We start from the raw sequence: 20,571 nt of genomic DNA, 5'->3' as shown, positions 1-20,571 counted from the left end.
GGCCATTGTGGTGGTTTGAATAGGAATGGGCCCCCTAGGCTCATGTACTGAAATGCTTGGTCATTAGGGAGGGGCACTCCTTGAGAGGGATAGGAGGTGTGGCCTTGTTGGAGGAAGTGTGTCACTAGGGTTGGGCTTTGGGGTTTCAAAAGCTCAAGCCAGGCACTGTGTCCCTCTCTTCCTGCTGCCTTTGGATCCTGATGGATCTCAGCTACCATGTCTGCCATGTTTCTCGAAATGCTGCTAATGGCTTAAACCTCTGGAACTGTAAGCAAGACCCAGTTAAGTGCTTCCTTTTATAAGAGTTGCCATAGTCATGGTGTCTCTTCACAGCAACAAAACATGACCAAGATAGCCTTTACTCCAGTCAGTCCTAGTCCTGTGCTGCAGGTGAAATAATAGACCTTCTGTCTGCCCAAACTCATTAAAGGAGCTGAAGGCTTGTGGCTAACTGGACAGTAATCCTGATGTCAGCTCAGTTTCTCTCCCCCCATGGGATGCCTGCCCTATGAGCTAAGGTGAGGACTTGGTTTAGTTTTGCTTTATTCGGATTTTGACTATGCCTTGGTTTTTCCCTCTTGAAGTAAGAGAGCATTTAATTTATTTTTGATTTTTAACAGGACCTCACAGTGGAGGGACTGAGTTTGAAAGAGACTGGGTGTTTTAAAGAGTTACAAAATTTGGAATGTTTATATTGTAATGTCGATATTAATATGTGATCTTGGGGAAGAATAAGAAAGGAAGGATTATGGCTTAACAGTGATGTGTTGGTATGACAAGGTGATAAGGCGTGATATCCTTCTGCATCTGGGAAGGAGATACAATCTCATGTCACTGTTGCCTATGGCTCCTGCTTTGCAGAGCTGGGAGGGAAGGAATGGGAGCCAAGTCTGGTCTACACTGTAGACATCACTGTACTCACTGGTTTGGGGAGATTTTCTTGGATAATTGTATCTCCATTTGCTGTATACTTTGGAGTACTCATTTCTAGAGACCATAAATGGTGTTTTGTAAGTGCTTCTCAACAGCTTTTCTGACAAGCAGAACACTTCATGTGGTCACGCTGAAGTACAACTTTAGTCTTGTTAGCATAGAGCGCCCTTTGTCTTCTTCATGACTCTAGCTCCTTGCTCTGCCGTTTTAGAAGTCAGCCTTGGACTTAGAGTGTGTGCCTTTAACTCATTGGCCACCTCCCTTGAATGCATGCACCAGAGTCAGGACCTATAGCGTGTTGGCCTCTGCTGTTACTGCTACCTAGCACTTTCACACTTTACCTTATGTGGTGATGAATCCTCAGTGTGCTGTCTACTTTAGTTTACAGCTATATGAAAGGGATATGAACAAAGAGAAGGTGTTTCTCAAATCTCCTCATACGTCTTTTTCCAGGGTCATTCTTTGTTTTCTGTAGACAGAGATTTCTATCTTACTATTGTCCTTCTGCCTGAAGGATTTCCAAAAACATTTCTTGTAGTGGCAGTAGATACTTTCAGATTTTATGTCTTTTTCTGGGAGTGTGAATGTTGGTAGATGGCTCTGTGATTAACACAAGTATGATTTCCCTTCTACCTCTTTGTTGACTCCATTTCTTCCCGAGGGTGGTGTCCACCATTCATCTTGAAGCACTTTCCTATCTACCTTCCCCTTCTTTCCTTCTCACCTCTCCCTCTTTCCCCCATTTCCTTCTTTCCTTCTCCTTCCATGCAGTTCATTTCCCTTTTTCAGATACTCATGGGAAAGAGAAGGAATGGCCTCCTCCTGTTTTATATAGATGGGAAGTGAGTTTCCTGACTTCATCTGTGATAATTTAAAACCCCAGGTACCTAAATCCTGCCTATGACGTTCTCACAGAATCTGGAACACTGTTTCAGCATTGCAAGTATCCCAGGGGGTCTGAGATGAGTTTGAGGTTGAAAGCCACAGCTCTAACATTTCAGAAGTAGCATACTATCTTAGTCAGGTTTCTATCGCAGTGATAAACATCGTTAACAAAAGCATCTTGGGAAGGATAGGGTTTATTTCACCTTACAGTGTATAGTCAGTCCATCATTAAGGGAGTCAGGGTGGGAACTCAAAGCAGGAATAGAAGCAGAGACCATGGAGAAATCCTGTTAATCTGTTTGTACTTCCTGGCTCACTTGGTTTGACTTCTTATGCTCCCCACTACCAACTTTCTTACACCCCACTCTCACCTGACCAGGGTTGGCATCACCTATAGTAGGCTGGGCTCCATCAGTCACCCGCCAAGAAAATGCCCCACGGGCCAATCTCATAGAGTCATTTTCTCAGTTGAGGTTCCCTTTCCTCCAGTCACTCTAGCTTAAGTTGAGTGTCAAGCCAGCACATACACCGTGTTCCCATTTTTGACAGTGTCCACACTGGGTACTCTTTGTGTAGTCCCAGTGTATTTCAAGGACAGCAGGCAGCAGGTAAGGGTTCCCTCTAGGGCACAGGTTGTGACAGCCTGGATATGTAGGGCCTGCTGCTACTGGTAATTCCCCAAACCTGGGCTCTTTGAGATCTTGGAGTGGAGTTGTGTGGGTGGAAGGTGGAGGAAGCAGGAGGTGTGCGTGTGCTTGGAATAATTTGATGGCTCTCAGGAAAAGGAATAAGAGGAAGAGACAGGTCTTGCTGTTACCAGACCTCGTGCTTCACAGTCCCTCTCCCTTCCTGCGCTTGCTCTTTGCTGTTAATGTAACGTCTGGATGGCTGTAAGGAGCATGGGTGGTAGAGGACCTGTGGTCCTCGGGTCACTTAGTGATCCTGCTCGGCCCCCTTTCTCATCACTTAGTGATTCATCCACCACCCACCACCCCTTGTTGCTTAGTGATCCTTCCTGCCCGCCCGCTGCCCAGCCTGCTCCCCAGCCTGCTCTTCTTCCTTCCTTTCCTTCCTCCCTTCCTTCATCACCATCTCATTGTATAGCCCAGGCTGGCATCAGCCTTGAGTAATCCTCCTGCCTCCGCCTCCTGTTATTATAGGCCCGTGCTACCATGTTTGCTTTATTTGATGATTGTTAAGAGATTGATTGTTCCAAGGACAGCCTTGATTGTTCATCGCCCATGAGTTCACCCAGTTCTCATTTCAGTCTTTGGTCTATTGTTGTCCGCAATATCCAGACACCAGTCTGGGAATACTGGGTCTCAGTGTCTTCAGGACATTGGACGTAATTTGTCCGCTTTCTCAAAGTAGCTTATATTTCACCTGCTCCCAATATGAAAGCCTGCTATGCTGATGTTACTTCCCTCTGTGGTCTCCTGCTAATGTTTAGTTTCTCTCGTGTTTGCAGTTCTGGGTGAAGTACAGGGTAGATGTTGGAAGCTCAAGTCAGCACTATTGGGCTGCTAAGCCTCAGCTGAACCTGGTCTTTCAAGATGAATCCTAAGAAATGTTGCCTCAGGGGTTGGGGATTTAGCTCAGTGGTAGAGCGCTTGCCTAGCAAGCACAAGGCCCTGGGTTCGGTCCCCAGCTCCGAAAAAAAGAAAAAAAAAAAAAAAAAGAAAGAAAGAAAGAAATGTTGCCTCAGGAGTGCAGTTTGAGGAAGCACAATAGCATGGACAATATTTAAGACAAAGTTTAAATAAAACTGCTTTCTAGGGCTAAAGAGATGGCTCTGTCAGTGTTTGCCTTACAAGCGTGAAGACCCAAGTTTAATCCCTAGAATGTGTGTCAAAAAATCTGGGTGTGGTAGCATATTTGGAGAAAGGCCAAGTCCTGGGGACAGCCAGCCATGCCTGCTTAGTGAGATCTAGGCTCATGAGAGACCTGTCTCAAAAAAGAAGATAGACTGAGGAATGAGATTCAAGAATGGCAACACTCTCTTCACTTGTCCTCATCTTGTGCATTTGGAAAATGTTAATATCTTCTGGAAATTATTTCCTAGTTTTACTGTCTTTACATTGAAATAGAAAACTACATGGGACACTATACAATGTATGTTTCAACTTCTGAAACATGAATCTGAAACTAAATGTTCTTTGGTACTCTTTAGTTAAGAGGGATTTTAACGAATGGAAAGGGCATTTTGATAACTGATGTTTCTTGTCTCCACTTTAAAAACAGATTTTTGTCTTTCACTGCTTGTCACTGAGTCATATCATGTCTGAATGCACTCTATGACAAGGACAGTGTAAAACAGAGGACCCCAGTGGAGTGCTGGACATGTTACCTTAGTCATGAGACAAATTCAAACATCTTGTTTCCAGGAATGCCGGGTTATTTGTAGTGGGTGAAGAGTCACTTTTTAGAAATAACATAATCATATAACAACAGAAATACATTTTACCATGTGGCTTTTTGCTAAAGGCAGAATGAGCCACAGCCGACTGCTCCTCTCCAGGAGTGAGGAATGCTAATATCTCCATGGAGCTAGGTTTTTTCCTGTTGGAACCATAGCAACCGACTACCCTCACAAAGGGACCGGCCTCCCCAAACATGGAGCCCCCACACAAACATTTGACTTTCTTCAAGGCAGTAATATTAGAGCAAATTCCTTGTCTTTGCCAAACACAAGATTCATTGTGAGAAGCTTCAGCATCTTCAGTGGTCTGGGACCCCCTTCATTACAGATTCAAGGATTCAGTCTCACTCTTAAAATCTGACTTTTCATAAGCAACTTTTGTGACAGAATTCTGTTAATTTTAGTGTTCTTGTGAAGAAGGACTTCTTTTGTTGTTGTTGTTGTTGCTGAGGTTCTGAGGAGGTGTTTATTCTATATGCTTGCTTTGCTCTGTAGGGATGGCCCTGGGGTTTCCTTGTGGTTGCAAATCTGTCTCAGGGTAGGAGGTACCACATTACCTTTCGTGATCATCTCCTCCTCTGCTTTTGTTTATGCTTATGGTTTTTTAAAATCTGGGCCATTGCTAACTGGTTTGGACTGGCCAAGTTCTAGAGATTAGTGCTGGAAATTAACCTGCTGCTGCATATGAACCCTGCAGAAGGATGCTGGTTTGGGTTGGATCTTAGGAGGCTTGAGCAAATAGGGCAGCTTCCCATTGTCTTGTGTCTTGTTTTTACATTTTCAGTCATAGCATTGCTCCTCTTGCCGCCTGGTGTCTCTGTCTCTCTCTTTTCTCTCCCCATCCCCCCTGCCCCGTGTGTGTGTGTGTGTGTGTGTGTGTGTGTGTGTGTGTGTGTGTTCGTTCGCACTCACACACATGCACTCTGTTCCCAACTTTCTTAAGCTTGCCTTCAAATACCAAAGAGATTTATTGTTTCAACTCTATACACATCTAGTTTGCTTTGTGTACTTTTCTCAGGGGCATCAAGACTGTAACCATCTGGTTGATGTGATTCAGGTGTTGGTAGACTTTTCCAGGAGGAGTTGGCCCTCCTTAAAGCCACAGTAGCGCCCTCTTCTGGTTTGATTTTTGCTTTAATGGCTCTACCTTTGGCACCCTGGCGAGCCTGTGTCACTTTTTGTACAGTGCCCCAAATGTCCAAACCTCTGTAATTCCCTTGTCCGTAGGGCAAATCTCAGCCCTCTTAGCCCAACAGTCAGCTCCTCCAGAAGTGATTTGTTCTTCTAACCCGTCTGCACCCAAGGTTCTGCCCCACACTTGCTTTTATGTTTGTGTCAATCACAGCACAGTTCTCCCTGTAATCCTCTTTGTGGTAATTTTTGTCTTTTAAGTTCTTCTGCTTTTTTGGCACCATTCATTGAATTGCCACCATGGAGTGTTTGTTTGTTTTGTTTTTAATGATTCACTTGTAGTATCTTTGAAGGGAATGATTTTGCAAAATACTTTACTATGTATCCCCTGGGGATAAGGCATCACCAGTCCCTGAAGCAGAGGCCAAACTGGATTCTCCATCCAAGACAATCACTTTCCCAGCTCTTTAGCCCTGAAAGACCTCTTTGCTTGAGTTCTGTATCCCCTGCAGTCTGCTTCTTCGGGTCTGGTCTCCGTGCTCCGTCCTACAGTAAGGGTCGCCTTCATTGCTGTGTGAAACCCTGGGCTGGTCACTGTCAAGTAACTGGTTTTGTTTGTTTTTGTTTTTAACCTTCAATTTAGGCTGCCCCAGCTCTGGACTTTTAGGATGACTAATCATGACTAAAAGTTCCCTTGGGTCTGTGCTGAGCACTGAATGCTTAGTACATACTTAGACAGTGACCTGGGCTGGGTGTGCACATACTCAGATGTGGCAGACATTGTCAGCCACCTCGCCTTGGTCATCTAACCTTCCGTGAAGCATTCAAACAGAAGCATTTGCCAACCAGTCACACATAAGTATGCTTAGTGCAGCTCCCTTGCAAGCAGACTTTTACACTCTCCTCAGGGACAATTTGTTTTTATTTTAATATAGTTCCAGATACCTTACCCTTGGCGTTCTCTGATATCATCACAGAACGTGGGCTTGCTTTCTTACCTTCCTTTTATTCTTTCAAAATTGTACCTGAAGTTTGGGTGGTTGTGTGAAGTGACCTTGGCTTTCTTGGGGTGTAAAGTACATTGATCTTTATGCTGCTGAAAACTGAATTCTAAGAGAACGTTTTCTCTTTGTTCTAACAGTTGGATATTCTAAAAACCAAGCGATCGCACAGAGCACAGGGTCTTACCTTTGCTTTCTGGATTCAGTAAGTAGCTCTCCATCTTGTTTATGGTGGTTGCCCAAATAATGTTTGTGAATTTTAGTAGGGTTCTTAAAAAATAAGGTTTTAGATATGTTATGGTGACTCTCAAAAGGCAAGTTTAATAGGTTGTTGCTATGTGCTGCCATAGCATGTAATTAACAATAAATAACACCCTATAAAATGTAAGAAGACCACAGGGGCCATAAAAATAAGCAGAATGCTAGCAAATGTGATACTTAAGGGATTAGGAAATGGAACAGTTTGTGACAGCTAGAGCAAACTATGAAGCACATTATAAAGGTAAGGAGGGACAGGTAGGTGACAGGTAGACTTATACAGAAATTCAAATCAATCAAAATTATATTAAAATTTAAATTTGTGACTAAGCAAATTAAATTAGCAAAATACTCCCACAAAGCAAGTTAAGTATTTTCTTTTTCTTTCTTCCTTCCTTCCTTCCTTTCTTTCTTTCTTTCTTTCTTTTTTTTTTTGTCCCTGAGATAGGGTTCTTTGTGTAGCTCTGGTTGTTCTGATACTGGCTTCGTAGACCACTCAAAGAGGTCCACCTGCTCCTGCTCCGAGTGCTGGGATCAAAGGTGTGCACCACCATACTCGGCCTCAATGAAGTGTTTTCAAAATGTAAACAGTATTTCAGACTGAGTCAGCATCATGTTGACAGCATGATTGATTGTGCGTTTTGTTTAAGAACTTAAAGTGCTGTGGCCTTGACTCCTGGTTTTCACCTCTTGGAATATTCAGTGAAAGACCTGTGTGCAGTCATGCCTTAGGCTGTTTATCACGACAGAAATTAGAAGCTGGTTACTGTGTGCTGGCTGAGTACTGGCGAAGAACACTGACTGACGGTCACAGAGCGGTCATGTGTATGGAGAATGGTTAGGAGTAGGACACTTGGTTGTAATGGATGAACAGAGGCTCTGTACAAATTGTGCTGTCCTTAAAAGCTCTCGTGGAATAAAGCAAAGCAAACAGAGTCCGTCTTTAAAAAATATAACTTTTATGTACCTAAATTATTGGATAGGTTGGACTTATGGCTTCTTAGAAACATGCACAGCGGGGCCCATGGAAATGTTAGCCATTGGCTTATGCAGCTGTTGCAAGTTTTGTTTGTTTCTGGTTGATGATTCCAGGTACACTGAGGTGAGAAAATGCACAGACCAGGAAATGAAGCCTTCCTCCCATGCAAGGGACAAGAGGAGAACTGACCCAGAGGGTTGCCTTGGGAGGTCTGACATTTTGAAATCAGAGTTCTGCACAATGTCATCTTTACTGGATTGAGTTAGCACATTTGTCAGTAACTTACTGACGACAGATGTTGCCAGCTGGATGAGGAAGTGTCTCTGTCGCATACCGTGTGTGTGATTTTTATATCTGACCTATCCATTTTAGTGTGAGGTTATTTATTAAACAGCTTTGGTATTAGCGTATAGAACTGACTTCAGCTTTAGGAAGCAGCTGAGGAATGTCACCATTTGTGGCCCAGTGCAGGTGTCTGGCAGAATAGGCCCCGTGTGGACCGCTGCTCTGCTGTGCTTTACCCTGAAGGTTTGGCTCCACCTTCAGGTGCTAGTTGTTCCCCTAAGCTGAGAACAGAGAACAGGCTGTTCATGCAGAGCCTGCGTTTAACTGGCTCTGGAAGTTCATGAGAGACGTGGGAGTGGGAGGCAGAACTAGGACCTGAGGTTTGTATCTCATTTCTGTCCCTTTGGTTACATTTCTCTCGGGAGGGAACTACAAAATTTCTTCCGAGTCTGTCTGTAATCTAGGTGGGCTTACCCTTGTTTTAAAATGGAAGTTATAAAGGTCATATTTGTGTGTGTGTGGTCTTAAAGTGGATCACAGTAAACAAACCTCCCTCCATTAGGACAAGGTCCCATCACTTCAAGCTTCTACTACTTCCTTACTACTTACTAAACTGGCAACCTTTGGCACAAGGGCATTAGGGAGGTACTTCATAGAGTGCCCAGAAAATGTCAGAGGTGATTTGATGGGCTGCTGCTAAGGATGAGGCTGGTCACCCAAAATCAGACGTAGAGTAGAAGGGTTTAGCTTTCAACCCCAGGGCCAGAGATTGGACCAATAAATCATACCTGCCTGGTGAAGCCTCTGCTTGTAAACAGAGGAGCTCAGAAAGTTTCTGGTGTAGACCTGTGAAAGTCCCGGGGTGTAGTACACCCCAATCCCATGGGAATAGAAAGCCTTATACTTGAATTCCTTGGGCCTCTCTGTATCTGCCTCATGATCTGGCTGTCCACCTGCCTTCTTTACTATGTCCCTTCCCATCAACTGAAAATAGACTTTGTTTTTCCCTGAGTCCTGTGCACCTATCAGATTACCTGGAAACACCCCAATTGTAGCCAAGTAATATCCGCACTGGGCATGAGCCCATAGCCAGGGATCCACGCTATTCCAGATAGTATAAGGACTGCGTGGGATGGCGAGTCCTTCAGAGAGACAGAGCTAAAGACAGAGCTCTGTCATCCCCTTCAGGGTTCTTAGGAACAAACAGAGAGATGAAGTAGAACCACAAGGCGATGACTGATTTATCTTGAATGGTGGAAACCGGAGCACACACGTGTCTCCTCCAGTCTAACGTCATTCAGGGTTTACATGCTCTTGCTGTATGGGAGTTTGGGGAATGTGCATAGTTTGAGAGGAAGGGAGGTGATACGGTAGAGAGCTTCTGGTTTGGGAAATATTCATGGGGCCAGTGCATTCTGCTTGGCCCACAGAATAGCAATGGATGATCAGTAATTTGCTGCGCCACCCAGTGTCATGTGATAGTTGCCTGTCTGGTACGCTGACATTCTGTGGCTTCCATTTGCCACAGGAGTTTTATCCGAGATCCTCAAGGAAGGACTTATTAGAGTTAAACCGGCAAGACTTTTGCAGAGACTGTACCACATAAGGAGGGAACCAGGTGTTAGACTCGACTTACTGTCTGAGGCTCCATGGTCAAGTCTCGACAGCATTGATGATAAGGGGAAACCACACATATCAGAGTATTGTGGGTTAAGAAGTCGTTTGGCGTATGAAAAGCACTGCACACTGCTTTTCAGAACAGGCTCAGGAAGTGACTGGGTTTTGTACACTTGTCCTCCATAGTTGAGTTCACAGGGGTTAGGCCTGAATAGGAAGTTTCTCCCTAAGTTTCCACATCTCATCTAAAAACCAAACGAGGTGACTGTGTTCTCTGTGGCAGGCACATTTTGCTAAGGCCTTTAACATTCTTCATTTGTTAATGTTACCCCAAGGCCTCTCTGCCCCTGTCATTTTCAAGGGTATCTTAGAGAGACGTCACTGGACACCTACTTATCATTTATTCTCCTCAGTTCTTTTGACTAATTAAAAAAAATTGTTCCAGGGTTGGGGATTTAGCTCAGTGGTAGAGCGCTTGCCTAGCAATCGCAAGGCCCTGGGTTCGATCCCCAGCTCCGAAAAATAGAAAAGGAAAAAAAAATTGTTCGTGGGTGTGCATATGTGTGTGTGTGTGTGCGCGTGCCTGCGTGTGTGCATGTGTGAGTGCGTGTACATATGCTTATGTGTTTCCCAAGCAGGCCAGAAGAGGATGTTGGGTTCTAAGGAGCTGCAGTAACAGGTGGCTGTGATTCATTTGATGTATTAATGCTGGAACTGAACTCTAGTTTTTAGAAAGGCATGAAGTTCCCTGACTATCACCCCAGGCCCTGTCCGATGCTCTTTCTGTGATGCTTCCGGTTTCTTTTCTCAGGCTGCCCCATCATTCCACAGCGATGAATCCCTGTTCATAGTTGTGGAGTTTCAGCCCCTCTGGCAATTTCATGCATTCCAGAAATGCCAGTGGTAATGTTTCAAATCTACTTCTCACTGGGGAAAGAAAGCCCCAGGTAATATTCCTTGGCACGAGCTCTGAGATGAATGCACTCTGCCTTCACGGTTGATGCACACAGAGCATCTTGCATTTAGTCTGTTAGCCCCTCTATTTCGAATTTCAAATGTCAGCTGACTCTAGTTAACCCATCACAGGGAGCCTGCCCACAGAGGGAGTAGGAGCCAGCAGGTCAGCTTGGCTTCCATGAAAGGGAAAGGGATCACCTTCTCTGTGGTGCAGTAACTTCCTGGCTTGTTATCAAAGTTCTCCCTCGCTTTCATTTACAAAAAAGACCTTTTCATTCTCCAGTCTCTCGGCCACTTTCTTCTCTTTCTGGTGGCCTCCCAAAACAAAGAACTTATTTATTTTATTAGTTATCGTGCTCTGTAAGGGTTAGCACTTGCTTCTCTGTTCACTCTTTGGATTGAATGTCTAGTCACCACATCTTCCTTAGTTTGGTCAATGAGTGTATTAATTCTTTTTGTTCTCTCTTTGCTCTTATTGTAGTTGCTGACTCCCAACAGCAGAAGTGGTGGAAGCCACACTAGAACATTCTTTAGGCTCTTGAGAGCAATGCTGAGCATTTTTGCTTTTTGCGTAGATTTCTGAACTGTAAAATTGGAGTCTTGTTTTATTCCATGTGTATTATTAGTCAGAGCCCAGAGAGGTTGGACAGTAAGGCTGAGGGGGTGGGTGTTGGGTGGGGAGAAAGAAGGGGAGGGGTGGTAGTGGTGTTATCAGTCTACTGATAAAAATGCCAATGTCTCCCAGATATAAGTTCAGGCCACTTTCCTGGGCGGCCTTTTTAGGCCAGTTGCGTTGACACATAAAATTAATCATCACATGTCCACCCTGTGCTAACCTGGCATGCATACACATCTCCTTCAACAACACTTGCTTGGGGCCAGCCAGAGTTAGGTACAGTTTTGATACACCATTCAAACACGATGCTTATAACTGAATATATGCAGTTTCTTCCCCAAAGAGTCCTAGCCCTCAAGTGAGTCTTCTGATGTCCCAGAACGGTAATGTGGGGAATAAGAGAGAGAAGAAAACAAAGATGTTTGCCTAATGTGTTTGTAACAAATTAACATGGAAATGTATTATGACTTTGATACCCTCATTTCTGTTATTGGTCACATGGTCATAGCTATTCTGACTGCTCCCAAAGTCCACTCAGTGGTGAATGCAGTCACAGAAGCTCAGATCAACAAATCCAGGACAAAAGAACAGACACAGAATATATTGTCTGTTCTTTCTAATCCCATGGAATAATCCCATATATCCTAAAACCACATATTGTGGAGCATATATAAGGAGACAGTATGGCCCTAAAAGCCCAAACTGTGGTCCCTCTGAGCAGGAAGTGACTGGAAGTGTCATTGTAGCAGATGCATGAAGTGTTGGCAGTGGGCACTTCTGTACTTCTTACTGCCTCCATTTCACAATTTTTTTTCTTTTTTTCTTTTTTTCTTTCTTTTTTTTTTTTTTCCGGAGCTGGGGACCGAACCCAGGGCCTTCCGCTTGCTAGGCAAGCACTCTACCACTGAGCTAAATCCCCAACCCCCACAATTCTTTATCTCATGATTCTTTACTAACCACCTCAGAGGAGTTGATTCTTTATCTAGAAAGTGACTCACACCTTTATTCTGGAAAAGGTCTGTGCCACATGTTGTGTTTTTGTAGTTCTTACTGGCTTTAATCGCAAAGCGTGGTACTACTAAGAGGCTCTTTAAGAAATCTCCCGCCCTCTACTCTGCCTGGCTCCCTTGTAGAATAGTCAGTCATCTGGTTTCTCCAATATTCCACATCGGCAGTCAACATCACTCCTTTCCTTATCGGTGTATTTTTTAGCACAAGGAGTCCAAAGTAGCAAGTGGCCCCTTAATTTAGAAGTATTTCTCCTGTCACCTACTCCCACACCCCTTCAGATATTTAAATCTTTGTTGTTTATTCATCCACTGAAAATGCCTTATTATCTAGGAAATGAAACATTACTACAGAAAAATTCACAAAATCATATATTGTGGAGCGTATCTAAGGAGCTCCCTATTGTCAACACACCGGGGACCTGCCACGATGCTGCTTCTAGAAACTTCCTGCTCACAGTGACCTCAGTTAGGGCCACACTGTCCTTACTTTTCTTTATTGTTTTCATTATATGTGCATTTATTAAATCATGTGGTAAATTTTCCTAGGGTTAGGATTTAAGTATGCGACGGGATCCTGTGTCTTCTGTTCTTTTGCCCTGGATTTACTGAGTTTGAGGAACTGCAGCTGAGTTCCTCACTGAGTGGACTTTGAGAGCAGTTTCTTTCTCCATCTGATGCCGACTTGACTGTTCCATGTCTGGAAAGTGCCGTTTGAATCTTACTTGGGTCGAGGACCTTTTCTACACAGGTGGTAAAATCACTAAGTCTTAGGGAATCTGTACCTCCAGCCTTGCTGGATGATGTTATAACACCACTGAGGACAACCATAGTGCTTCACACAGACACATGAGGGTCCCCTTGTTCTTCATCCTGAGCCACTATGGACTCAATCACATCATTGCTTCTCCTTGATGACTAAAGAGGGTCCTGGTTTACGGCTATCTGAATGGACTGGTCACATTGCTTGTTGTGTTCTTGGGCTACGTGCCTTTTCTTACTGCGTTGGAGTCCCTTCACGTGTGTTTAAAATGTGCTCTACATGCAGGATGATGTTATGATGCCCCAGAGAGTGAGGATGCAATATGAAGCCGCTGTTCAGCACCCAGCGAGCGTGAGTACACCTTCCCTGTGTTGCCACCCCCTTTAATGAAATGCCAGTGTGGGTTGTAGATCAGGCTGGCTTCAAACTCACAGGCGTCTTGACTGCCTCTGCCTCATGAGTACTAAGATTAAAGGTGTGCACCAATAATTTCTAAAAAAATAGAGGTACTCCTTGGGATTAGAAAGAATCTGTTTACAGTCAGCTAGTCAAATTAGGGGGGAGATTCATGACTGCCGTGTTTGTGAGCCCTTAAGGATGGCTCCCTCTGGAGATAAACATGCTTCTGGTTGATGGCAACAGGAGTAGGAACTGGGAATACAACTTCTCCTTGCTGCCTACAGCAGCCTGAGGTGTTCTTGTGAGAGAACTCCACTAAGTGAGGTTAGAATTCCTAACTTCACCAAAGAAAAGAATTTCAGGATAAGTTACTATAAAGTAGAATTGGAGTTTATTAAGATGATTTTTAACATAGATTTAGGTAGGGCATCAATAGACAAGTGTTTAGGAGAAGATACTATACCCCCAAGTATGGGCATAGATTTCTTAGTTACCATAAGGGTCTTATCAATAGCTACACATGTAACTTTGATGGCTTCTAAAGTTACATTGTTTAAAGGATTCCAAGAAATTCTTTTTTTTCTTTCCTCTTTTGTTTTCTTCTTGTAAATGAGATTGGAATGCACTTTCTGAGGTGTATTGGACAGTATTAAAGGCCGATTAGGAAAACCACAGGTCAGAAGAGTTGAAGCTTGCTTTGCTATATTACGTTACAGGGCATTAAGATGTGTTTTTACTGTAAGCAAAGTTTACACTCTGGAGAGATTCTCAAAAAACCCGACGTTTTACAGCTGGAAAAGGAGTAGGCTAACTGCAACACAGTTGGAATATGCTTAGGTCTTAAGCATGCTAGCCCTCTTGTTTGAAAATCTCTGTGAAAAAGCTAATTGTCCTTTATAGCTGATTTTTATCCATTACACTAGATTTTTTTTTTTTTTTTGGTTCTTTTTTTCGGAGCTGGGGACCGAACCCAGGGCCTTGTGCTTCCTAGGCAAGCGCTCTGCCACTGAGCCAAATCCCCAACCCCTACACTGGAATTTTTGACTGTGTTGGAGAAAGACTTCAGGCAAACTCCTTCCTAGGTGAAGGGCTCCTTTCCATTTCTGTGTCCCCTTAGTGTCTTCTGCCTTTCTGTCTGTTGCATTTATCATTCTGGAAAGCATTTGTTACTTTGAAACAGAGAGAATGGTGTCTCTGTCTCTGTCTGTCTTTCCCCCCTCCCCCTCGCTTTGTGATGGTGTGATACCCATTTCCCATGTAGCCACTCATCCAGGACAGGCTGCTGCTTCTTAAACATGGTGATTGACTCCATGTGAAGTCAAGTTGGACTACACTGGCCTTTATTTCCATATTACTCTGGTTCTGATAAGCAAATTATTCAAAGGAAAAAAAGCTCATAAAACAACCTTCCCTGAAGGATGCTTTTATAGGCATTCATTTAAACCTCTTATGATCATAGCCGTTGTTCTGTGAACTCCAAATGTAGCTCGCATATTATTTGCTTTTACAAAACTAGCACCTTTTACTTATTTCTCCCCTTCTCTTCCCTTTGATTCTGAGGACTTGTCCCTGGCACATGGGTGTATTTGCCTCTCCTGGGATAAGGTGTTGCCTAACCTGTTTCAAGTCAGAGGCTGAAGGCTTATGTACTCTGAGCTGGAATTGCTGATGTATATATAAATGTGCCCAGCACATATGCTGAGGAGTATACCTATAAGATAAGAGGAAATGTCTGGATTGCCCTTGAAAGATTTCTAGGCACAGGATTGAACCTTTCTATCCCTGGGGCAGCTCTGTGACTCTCAGGGGCCGGGGATTGTTGCAGTAGGATATATGGCCAGATCAGTCCCTATCACCCTGTCTTTCCAAGCTCATCTTACCCAGCCTACCTTTGATGCTGCTTCTGGCCCCTTTGGCCACCTCTCTTTGCACATAGGGTAGATGCTCAGCTTTAACATAGGAGATCTCAGAACCATTTCTGGTATAGAGTCCTAGGGCAGGCAGTTGTGTGAGAACAGATGGAAATCCAGACAGAATATACACTGCCCTCCCAGGAGCAGAAGGGATAGTTAGATACTTCACTGTGATTATAGAAGTCCTGGGGGACTGAGGGTCCCAGGGAGTCTGCCAGACTGCTGTGAGGTATGTTTCAGTCAGGAAAATGAAGATCTGTAAATAGAGCCAAGAAACCACAGTTTTGTGTAAATATATGTTTTTAGTGACTACAGACTCTAGGAATTGCTTTGCTTTTTTTTTTTTAGTTCAAAAGCACAGAATATTCTATTTCATCCCCCATTCTAATTGGGAAAGATGTCAGAAGGCTAACAGCGTCTGACAACATGTGCTGTCATGGAGTCTATGGGAACTCCATCTGCACCAAGTAATAAAGATAGTGTCTCCAGGATTGGAGTCACTGGATCTCATCCAGCAGTTCAAGGTTTTCTACCTCAGCCTCCAGAGATGTTGGCAGGCATCCTCGTCGTACGGGGAAACAGACTGTTCTCTGGTGTGGTCTCTTTGTCGGGAATAAGTCCCCGTAGGTAGATTTTTTTTTTTTTTTTTTTTTGTGCTGTGTATAAAGGGAATAAATGCTAGGATTTCCAGAGGCTCCTCCCAGTGGCTGACAGTGAGGTAATGTTGTTCATAAAGTCGGAGGATAAAAGACAAGCACAGCCTCAGAAACGTACTACTCCCAACAGTGACTACTTGGTGCCTCTCACTGTGGGGTGCGGTCCACCGTCGCTCTGCCTGTCCCAGCAGTCATGCCCTCCTGAGAGGCCGGTGCTGTATCTTCATGTAAGATGCCGTGTGTTTACTCAGAAATGAGAGTTTCCAGTTCATTTTAATGTTCTATGCACTAGAAGCTTGTAAAGGATTTTGTGACGAGCATTGACATTTTAAAGAGCCATATTCTTTTCAGACGTTTTTCATCTCCACCCCAAACCAACACTAAACAAGTCAGCCACATTCATGAACTTAATTTTGCAGTTTTTGGAGACGTTCATTGAAACAAACCGTGATATTTAAAAAATAAAACTGTCAGTTTTTCTAAAAGTGAAACCCACCTTCATTTGCATTTTATATACGGCTTAAGGTTCTAGATTATGACTTATCTCGCTCAACCTCACTGAATTCTTAGATACTCTGTCCAGTCTTCAGTAGAGAACCTTGTGCTGTATTTTCCTCCCAACCTCAGTCGGGTGGAGTACCCTGTCCTTTCTTTTTCTCTTCCTGACTCAGTATGTCAGGACCAATTGGCTCTGTAACACAAAATTAGCCAGAGAAGAAGCAGTTACTATGATTCTGGGGTTAAAACCATGGCTTACAAAGTCCCAATCTGCAGTTGCTGGTTGGTGGCTATGATGATTATTATGTTTAGTTTGTTCAGAAGGAATGAAATGAATGTTGGCAGAACGTTCCTACCCTGTTGTTACTTCTAGGCCATTTACAAGAAAACCACTTGGGAAGAGGAGACCCCTAATGGAACTGCATCCCATTGTTTGAATCACTGCAGAGTTGTTGGACTTTATACGTTGGGCATCATTAGCAGCTCTAGATGTGATTTTATTTTTTATTTTTATTTTATTTCTTATTCTTATCATCTCTCTCCTGAACCTTTGCAGCCTAAATCAGTTCTGGAACTGATACGTTACTGTAGGAAGTTCTACAGGATCCTTAAATGTCCATAAGAGGTCTTCCCACTAGATTTCATGAGCACAGGCATAGAGGAAAGAGTGGTAGTAAGCACAGCTTCAAGGATACCAAAGGAAAAGGCAGGAAAATAGTATTATTTTCCACTTGCGCGATTTGCTACAAACAGACGTGGTGGTGAGTGGCTTCTGTACACATAAACACTAGATCGCTAATGGTTCTTTTCAGAACCCTTGTACATAGTGTGTGGCTGTCACTGTCAGGAATGTCCTGCAGGTCCCCAAATCAAGCTCAGTGGTAGACACAGGCACAAAAACGTGAGTCCCAAGCTCTAAGTGTAGAAGAGTCGAGGAGCTGCCAACCTCTGCTCCCAGAGTCTCTCTCCACAGAGTACGATTCGTCATCGTGTCACAGCTCAGGAAGGGGTTTCAAAGGCAGCAGAGCTGTCCCATCACTTCCTGTCCTTTCAAATCCACACCCTTGAACTCTTACCTACTGAATGAGACAGGATCCTCTCTACAGCTATAGTCTCACTAACCCTCATTTATCATGTGAGGCGGAAGCTTCACCCCTAACTAAATGGTCTTGGTGACTTAGTGACTTTTATCTACTTCTGAGGTGAGAGGTCACCCTTACATAGAGTCTCACTAATCTTTTTCTACCCTGTGAAGTTAAGAGTCTCACTGACCTTCATCCTTTCTGTAAGGCAGGAACCACATCCCAAGGACAGTCTCACCGAACCCTCTCGACCCAGTAAACTGATAGCTTTGCTCCCACGAGTAATACTAGTCTAACCACTTAGCCCATCTGGCAAAGCAGGAGCTTCACTTCTGTTCTGTTACCTATTCTTGTGCGCACAGAATGGTGAGATCCCCTAAGTAGAATTTCATTGACCTTCGTCTACCCAGTGATGCAAGAATTTCAACCCAACTGCTGTCTCACACACTCTTGTTCCTGGTGCGAAGCCTACACTTCAACCCAGGCGTACCATCACCAAGTGTGTCAGTCACCTTTCTGTTGCCCTGACCTTGGCCGAGGCCACGTAAGGCAGAAAGAGCTAATTTTGGCTTATGGTTCTAGAGGGAACGTGGCAGGGAGACATAGCAGCAAGGAACAGGCATAGACTTCATGTGGGCCTGGCATCCTGCTCTCCCTTGCCCTTGATGCCAGGGACTTTTGCTCACATCAGCCCTCGATCCATGGATTTCATACATACTTACAAAGCCTTAAAATATGTCTGTTGTTTCCCACAGATCATAGGATGCCAAGTGAGGAGAGATCCCCCAGACTCCACAGAGCGATACACACGCTGGATCAACCAGTTGACATCTGATCAGCTGCTGACACAGGTAGCAGTCACCGAGTGTTTGACCTTTTAGAGACTCAGCTGCTTTGGGTTAGAGCCCCCTGGGACCGTGTCCAACTTGTTGGCACGTTCAGTCGGGGTGTGGCCCTCGTATCTTCACTCATCTACATGTTCTTGACTGGACTGTCTAGTTGGGGCACACCCAACTGTGCTCAGAATCCAAAGCAAGCATTTAAGTCTCTAAGTAATGTGTCCCTAACATGTTCCAAGTGGAGATGCATAGCACTGTCAGCCACAGTGGCCCCAGAACCAAAGACACAGTTGCTTAAGTGTTGGGCACAAAGTGGCCATGACAGTAGACACAGGATGGCTCTGGCTGTGGATGGAGAGTGGGTACAGAAGTAGATGGCAGATGACCATGGCACTGCCATGCTGGCGTTGAGACCAGGCATAAGCTCACCTAGCAGCCTTAGATCTCACCAACTCTGTTGAATACGGACTTGTGGGCATCATGGAGGCAGTGATTATGACTTTCCTCTGTGTGGTCCCCTGTCCATTAACCCCTCAGACAGGCAGGGACTGTCTTGTCACCTTGTTAGGGAAGTCCTTTCCTATTACAGAGGCAGTCAAGGCCCAGCATCTGCCACAGAGCCCTGGCTTCATAGTCTTGTCACAGGACTGCATGCTGTGAGGGGAAAGATTTACTCTTTGAGTGCCTGCATAGCACATTGGACTGACTGTGGTCTTCCATGGAGCTGTACCTGTGAGAGCTGGAAGGTAACACTGTATCAGTGAAGCCACCATGCTCCCAGTATCAATCAGGCTGGCTTTAGACATCGTTGTTGCCTATCTTCTGAGAGCATATTCTATCCACCATAGCAAATTCCCATTATGAGTGCAGAATCCCACAATGAGTTAGGTTTTGTGTATATGGAAAATTTTGGTTTTAATTCTGATTATTTTGAAAAGTTTATTATTACCATTATTGTTGCTGTTATTGTTGTTATTATTATTATTTTGAAATAAGGTCTTACTATGTAGCCCAGGCTAGCCTCCCACTCAAGATCCTCTTGCCTGAGCCCCCTGAGTGCAGAGATTGCAGGCACGATGTTATCTTAAATACGCTTGGCTACTGCATAAACAAATTGGGTAGAGGAAAGCCAAGAGAAAGTAATGAGGTGGTGGTAACTATGAGCAAAGAACATATGTGTGAAAATACTGCTTAAAAACCTATTATTTTGTATTGTTTTTTTCTTTTCTTTTTTTCGGAGCTGGGGACCGAACCCAGGGCCTTGCGCTTGCTAGGCAAGCGCTCTACCACTGAGGTAAATCCCCAACCCCTATTATTTTGTATTGTAACTAGAAAAATTAATATAAAAATAATTGTTAAAAAATGAAGATGCTTGAATTATAGAAAAGATTTTGAAAAACATATTAGGGCTGGAGAGATGGCTTAGTGGTTAAGAGCAAAAACATTAAATTAACCGAATTCCCACTCTTTGGTTCACTTACTTGCCACATATCTTATATCTTCTGGGTTTAAGCTTTAAAATCCTCATAGGAAATATTGAATTAATTATTATTATTACTTTTTTTTTAAAGACGGGGTTTTACTATACAGCCCTGGCTGCCTGGAACTTGCCCCATAGACCAGGCAGTCCTCAAACTCACAGCAATCCACCTGTCTCTGCCTCCCGAGTTCTGAGCTTGAAGCTATGTACTGCCACACAGGAACTATTAAATACAGGATTCTGTGCTGTCACTGTTGACTGTTTTTTTTTTTTTTTTCAGACCTTTTCTGAGGATTCAGATATTCACAAAGTATTTACCAGAAATTTACCAGTGGACAATTCACAAAATTGGAAAGCTACTTAAGATGAGGAGGATATAAGATTCAGGCGACGGGTCCATGACCTGGAGAGCTATAAAGGAGACCCTGGGAGATAGAAGGAACTCAGTCCCCATACCATTGTTCTGGGAAATGGAAAAACAACAACACAGTTGTGTTTGTGAGGAAAAGATGAATGTTTAGGGTCATAAGCCATGCCTCCTTTTGTAAATTAAAGCTGTGTGGTGATTTTAGGGCTGTTCCACCCAGAGAGGTCTACCCAGCTGCCTCTTGAGGCCTCAGTGGGCCAGGCTTCTGAGAATGGGCCGCTCAGCTCATGTTAGCACTAAAGTAAACTGAGGAGGTCTGGGTACTTTCCAGAAGCCTTCAGAGGCCAACACTTACTGTCTTAGTACTTTGTGGGGCCAACCATGAGTAGGCAGGTCCTTTTGGATACTTCTGTGGCAATGGAAGACTGAGTGGTAGGGCCACCAGCTGTTTTCTGAGAGTCCAAGCTGTTTGTGATAGACAACCCT

General features: G+C 44.0%; 1 protein-coding gene across 20 annotated transcripts in view; it reads left to right on the top strand.

Moving 5' to 3' along the window:
• Window positions 1-20,571, top strand: part of Qtgal (queuosine-tRNA galactosyltransferase) — a 60,492-nt gene that overhangs the window by 12,660 nt on the left and 27,261 nt on the right. For 11 of the 20 annotated variants that reach the window (XR_015630851.1, XR_015630852.1, XR_015630849.1 and 8 more), the window contains 3 exon segments: window positions 6,510-6,574; window positions 13,137-13,202; window positions 18,155-18,250. Coding sequence is in view for 8 of the 20 variants with exons in the window: in NM_001443684.1 (NP_001430613.1) it covers window positions 6,510-6,574; window positions 13,137-13,202; window positions 18,155-18,250 (227 nt within the window). In the remaining 12 variants the exon portion in view is untranslated. 20 annotated transcript variants of the gene reach the window in all.

This window comes from Rattus norvegicus, chromosome 10, assembly GCF_021556685.1.
Source record: "Rattus norvegicus strain SHRSP/BbbUtx chromosome 10, alternate assembly SHRSP_T2T, whole genome shotgun sequence".
NCBI classification, from domain to species: domain Eukaryota; kingdom Metazoa; phylum Chordata; class Mammalia; order Rodentia; family Muridae; genus Rattus; species Rattus norvegicus.
The sequence above is the reverse complement of the archived record's forward strand: the minus strand, read 5'-3'. Positions and strand labels throughout refer to the sequence as shown.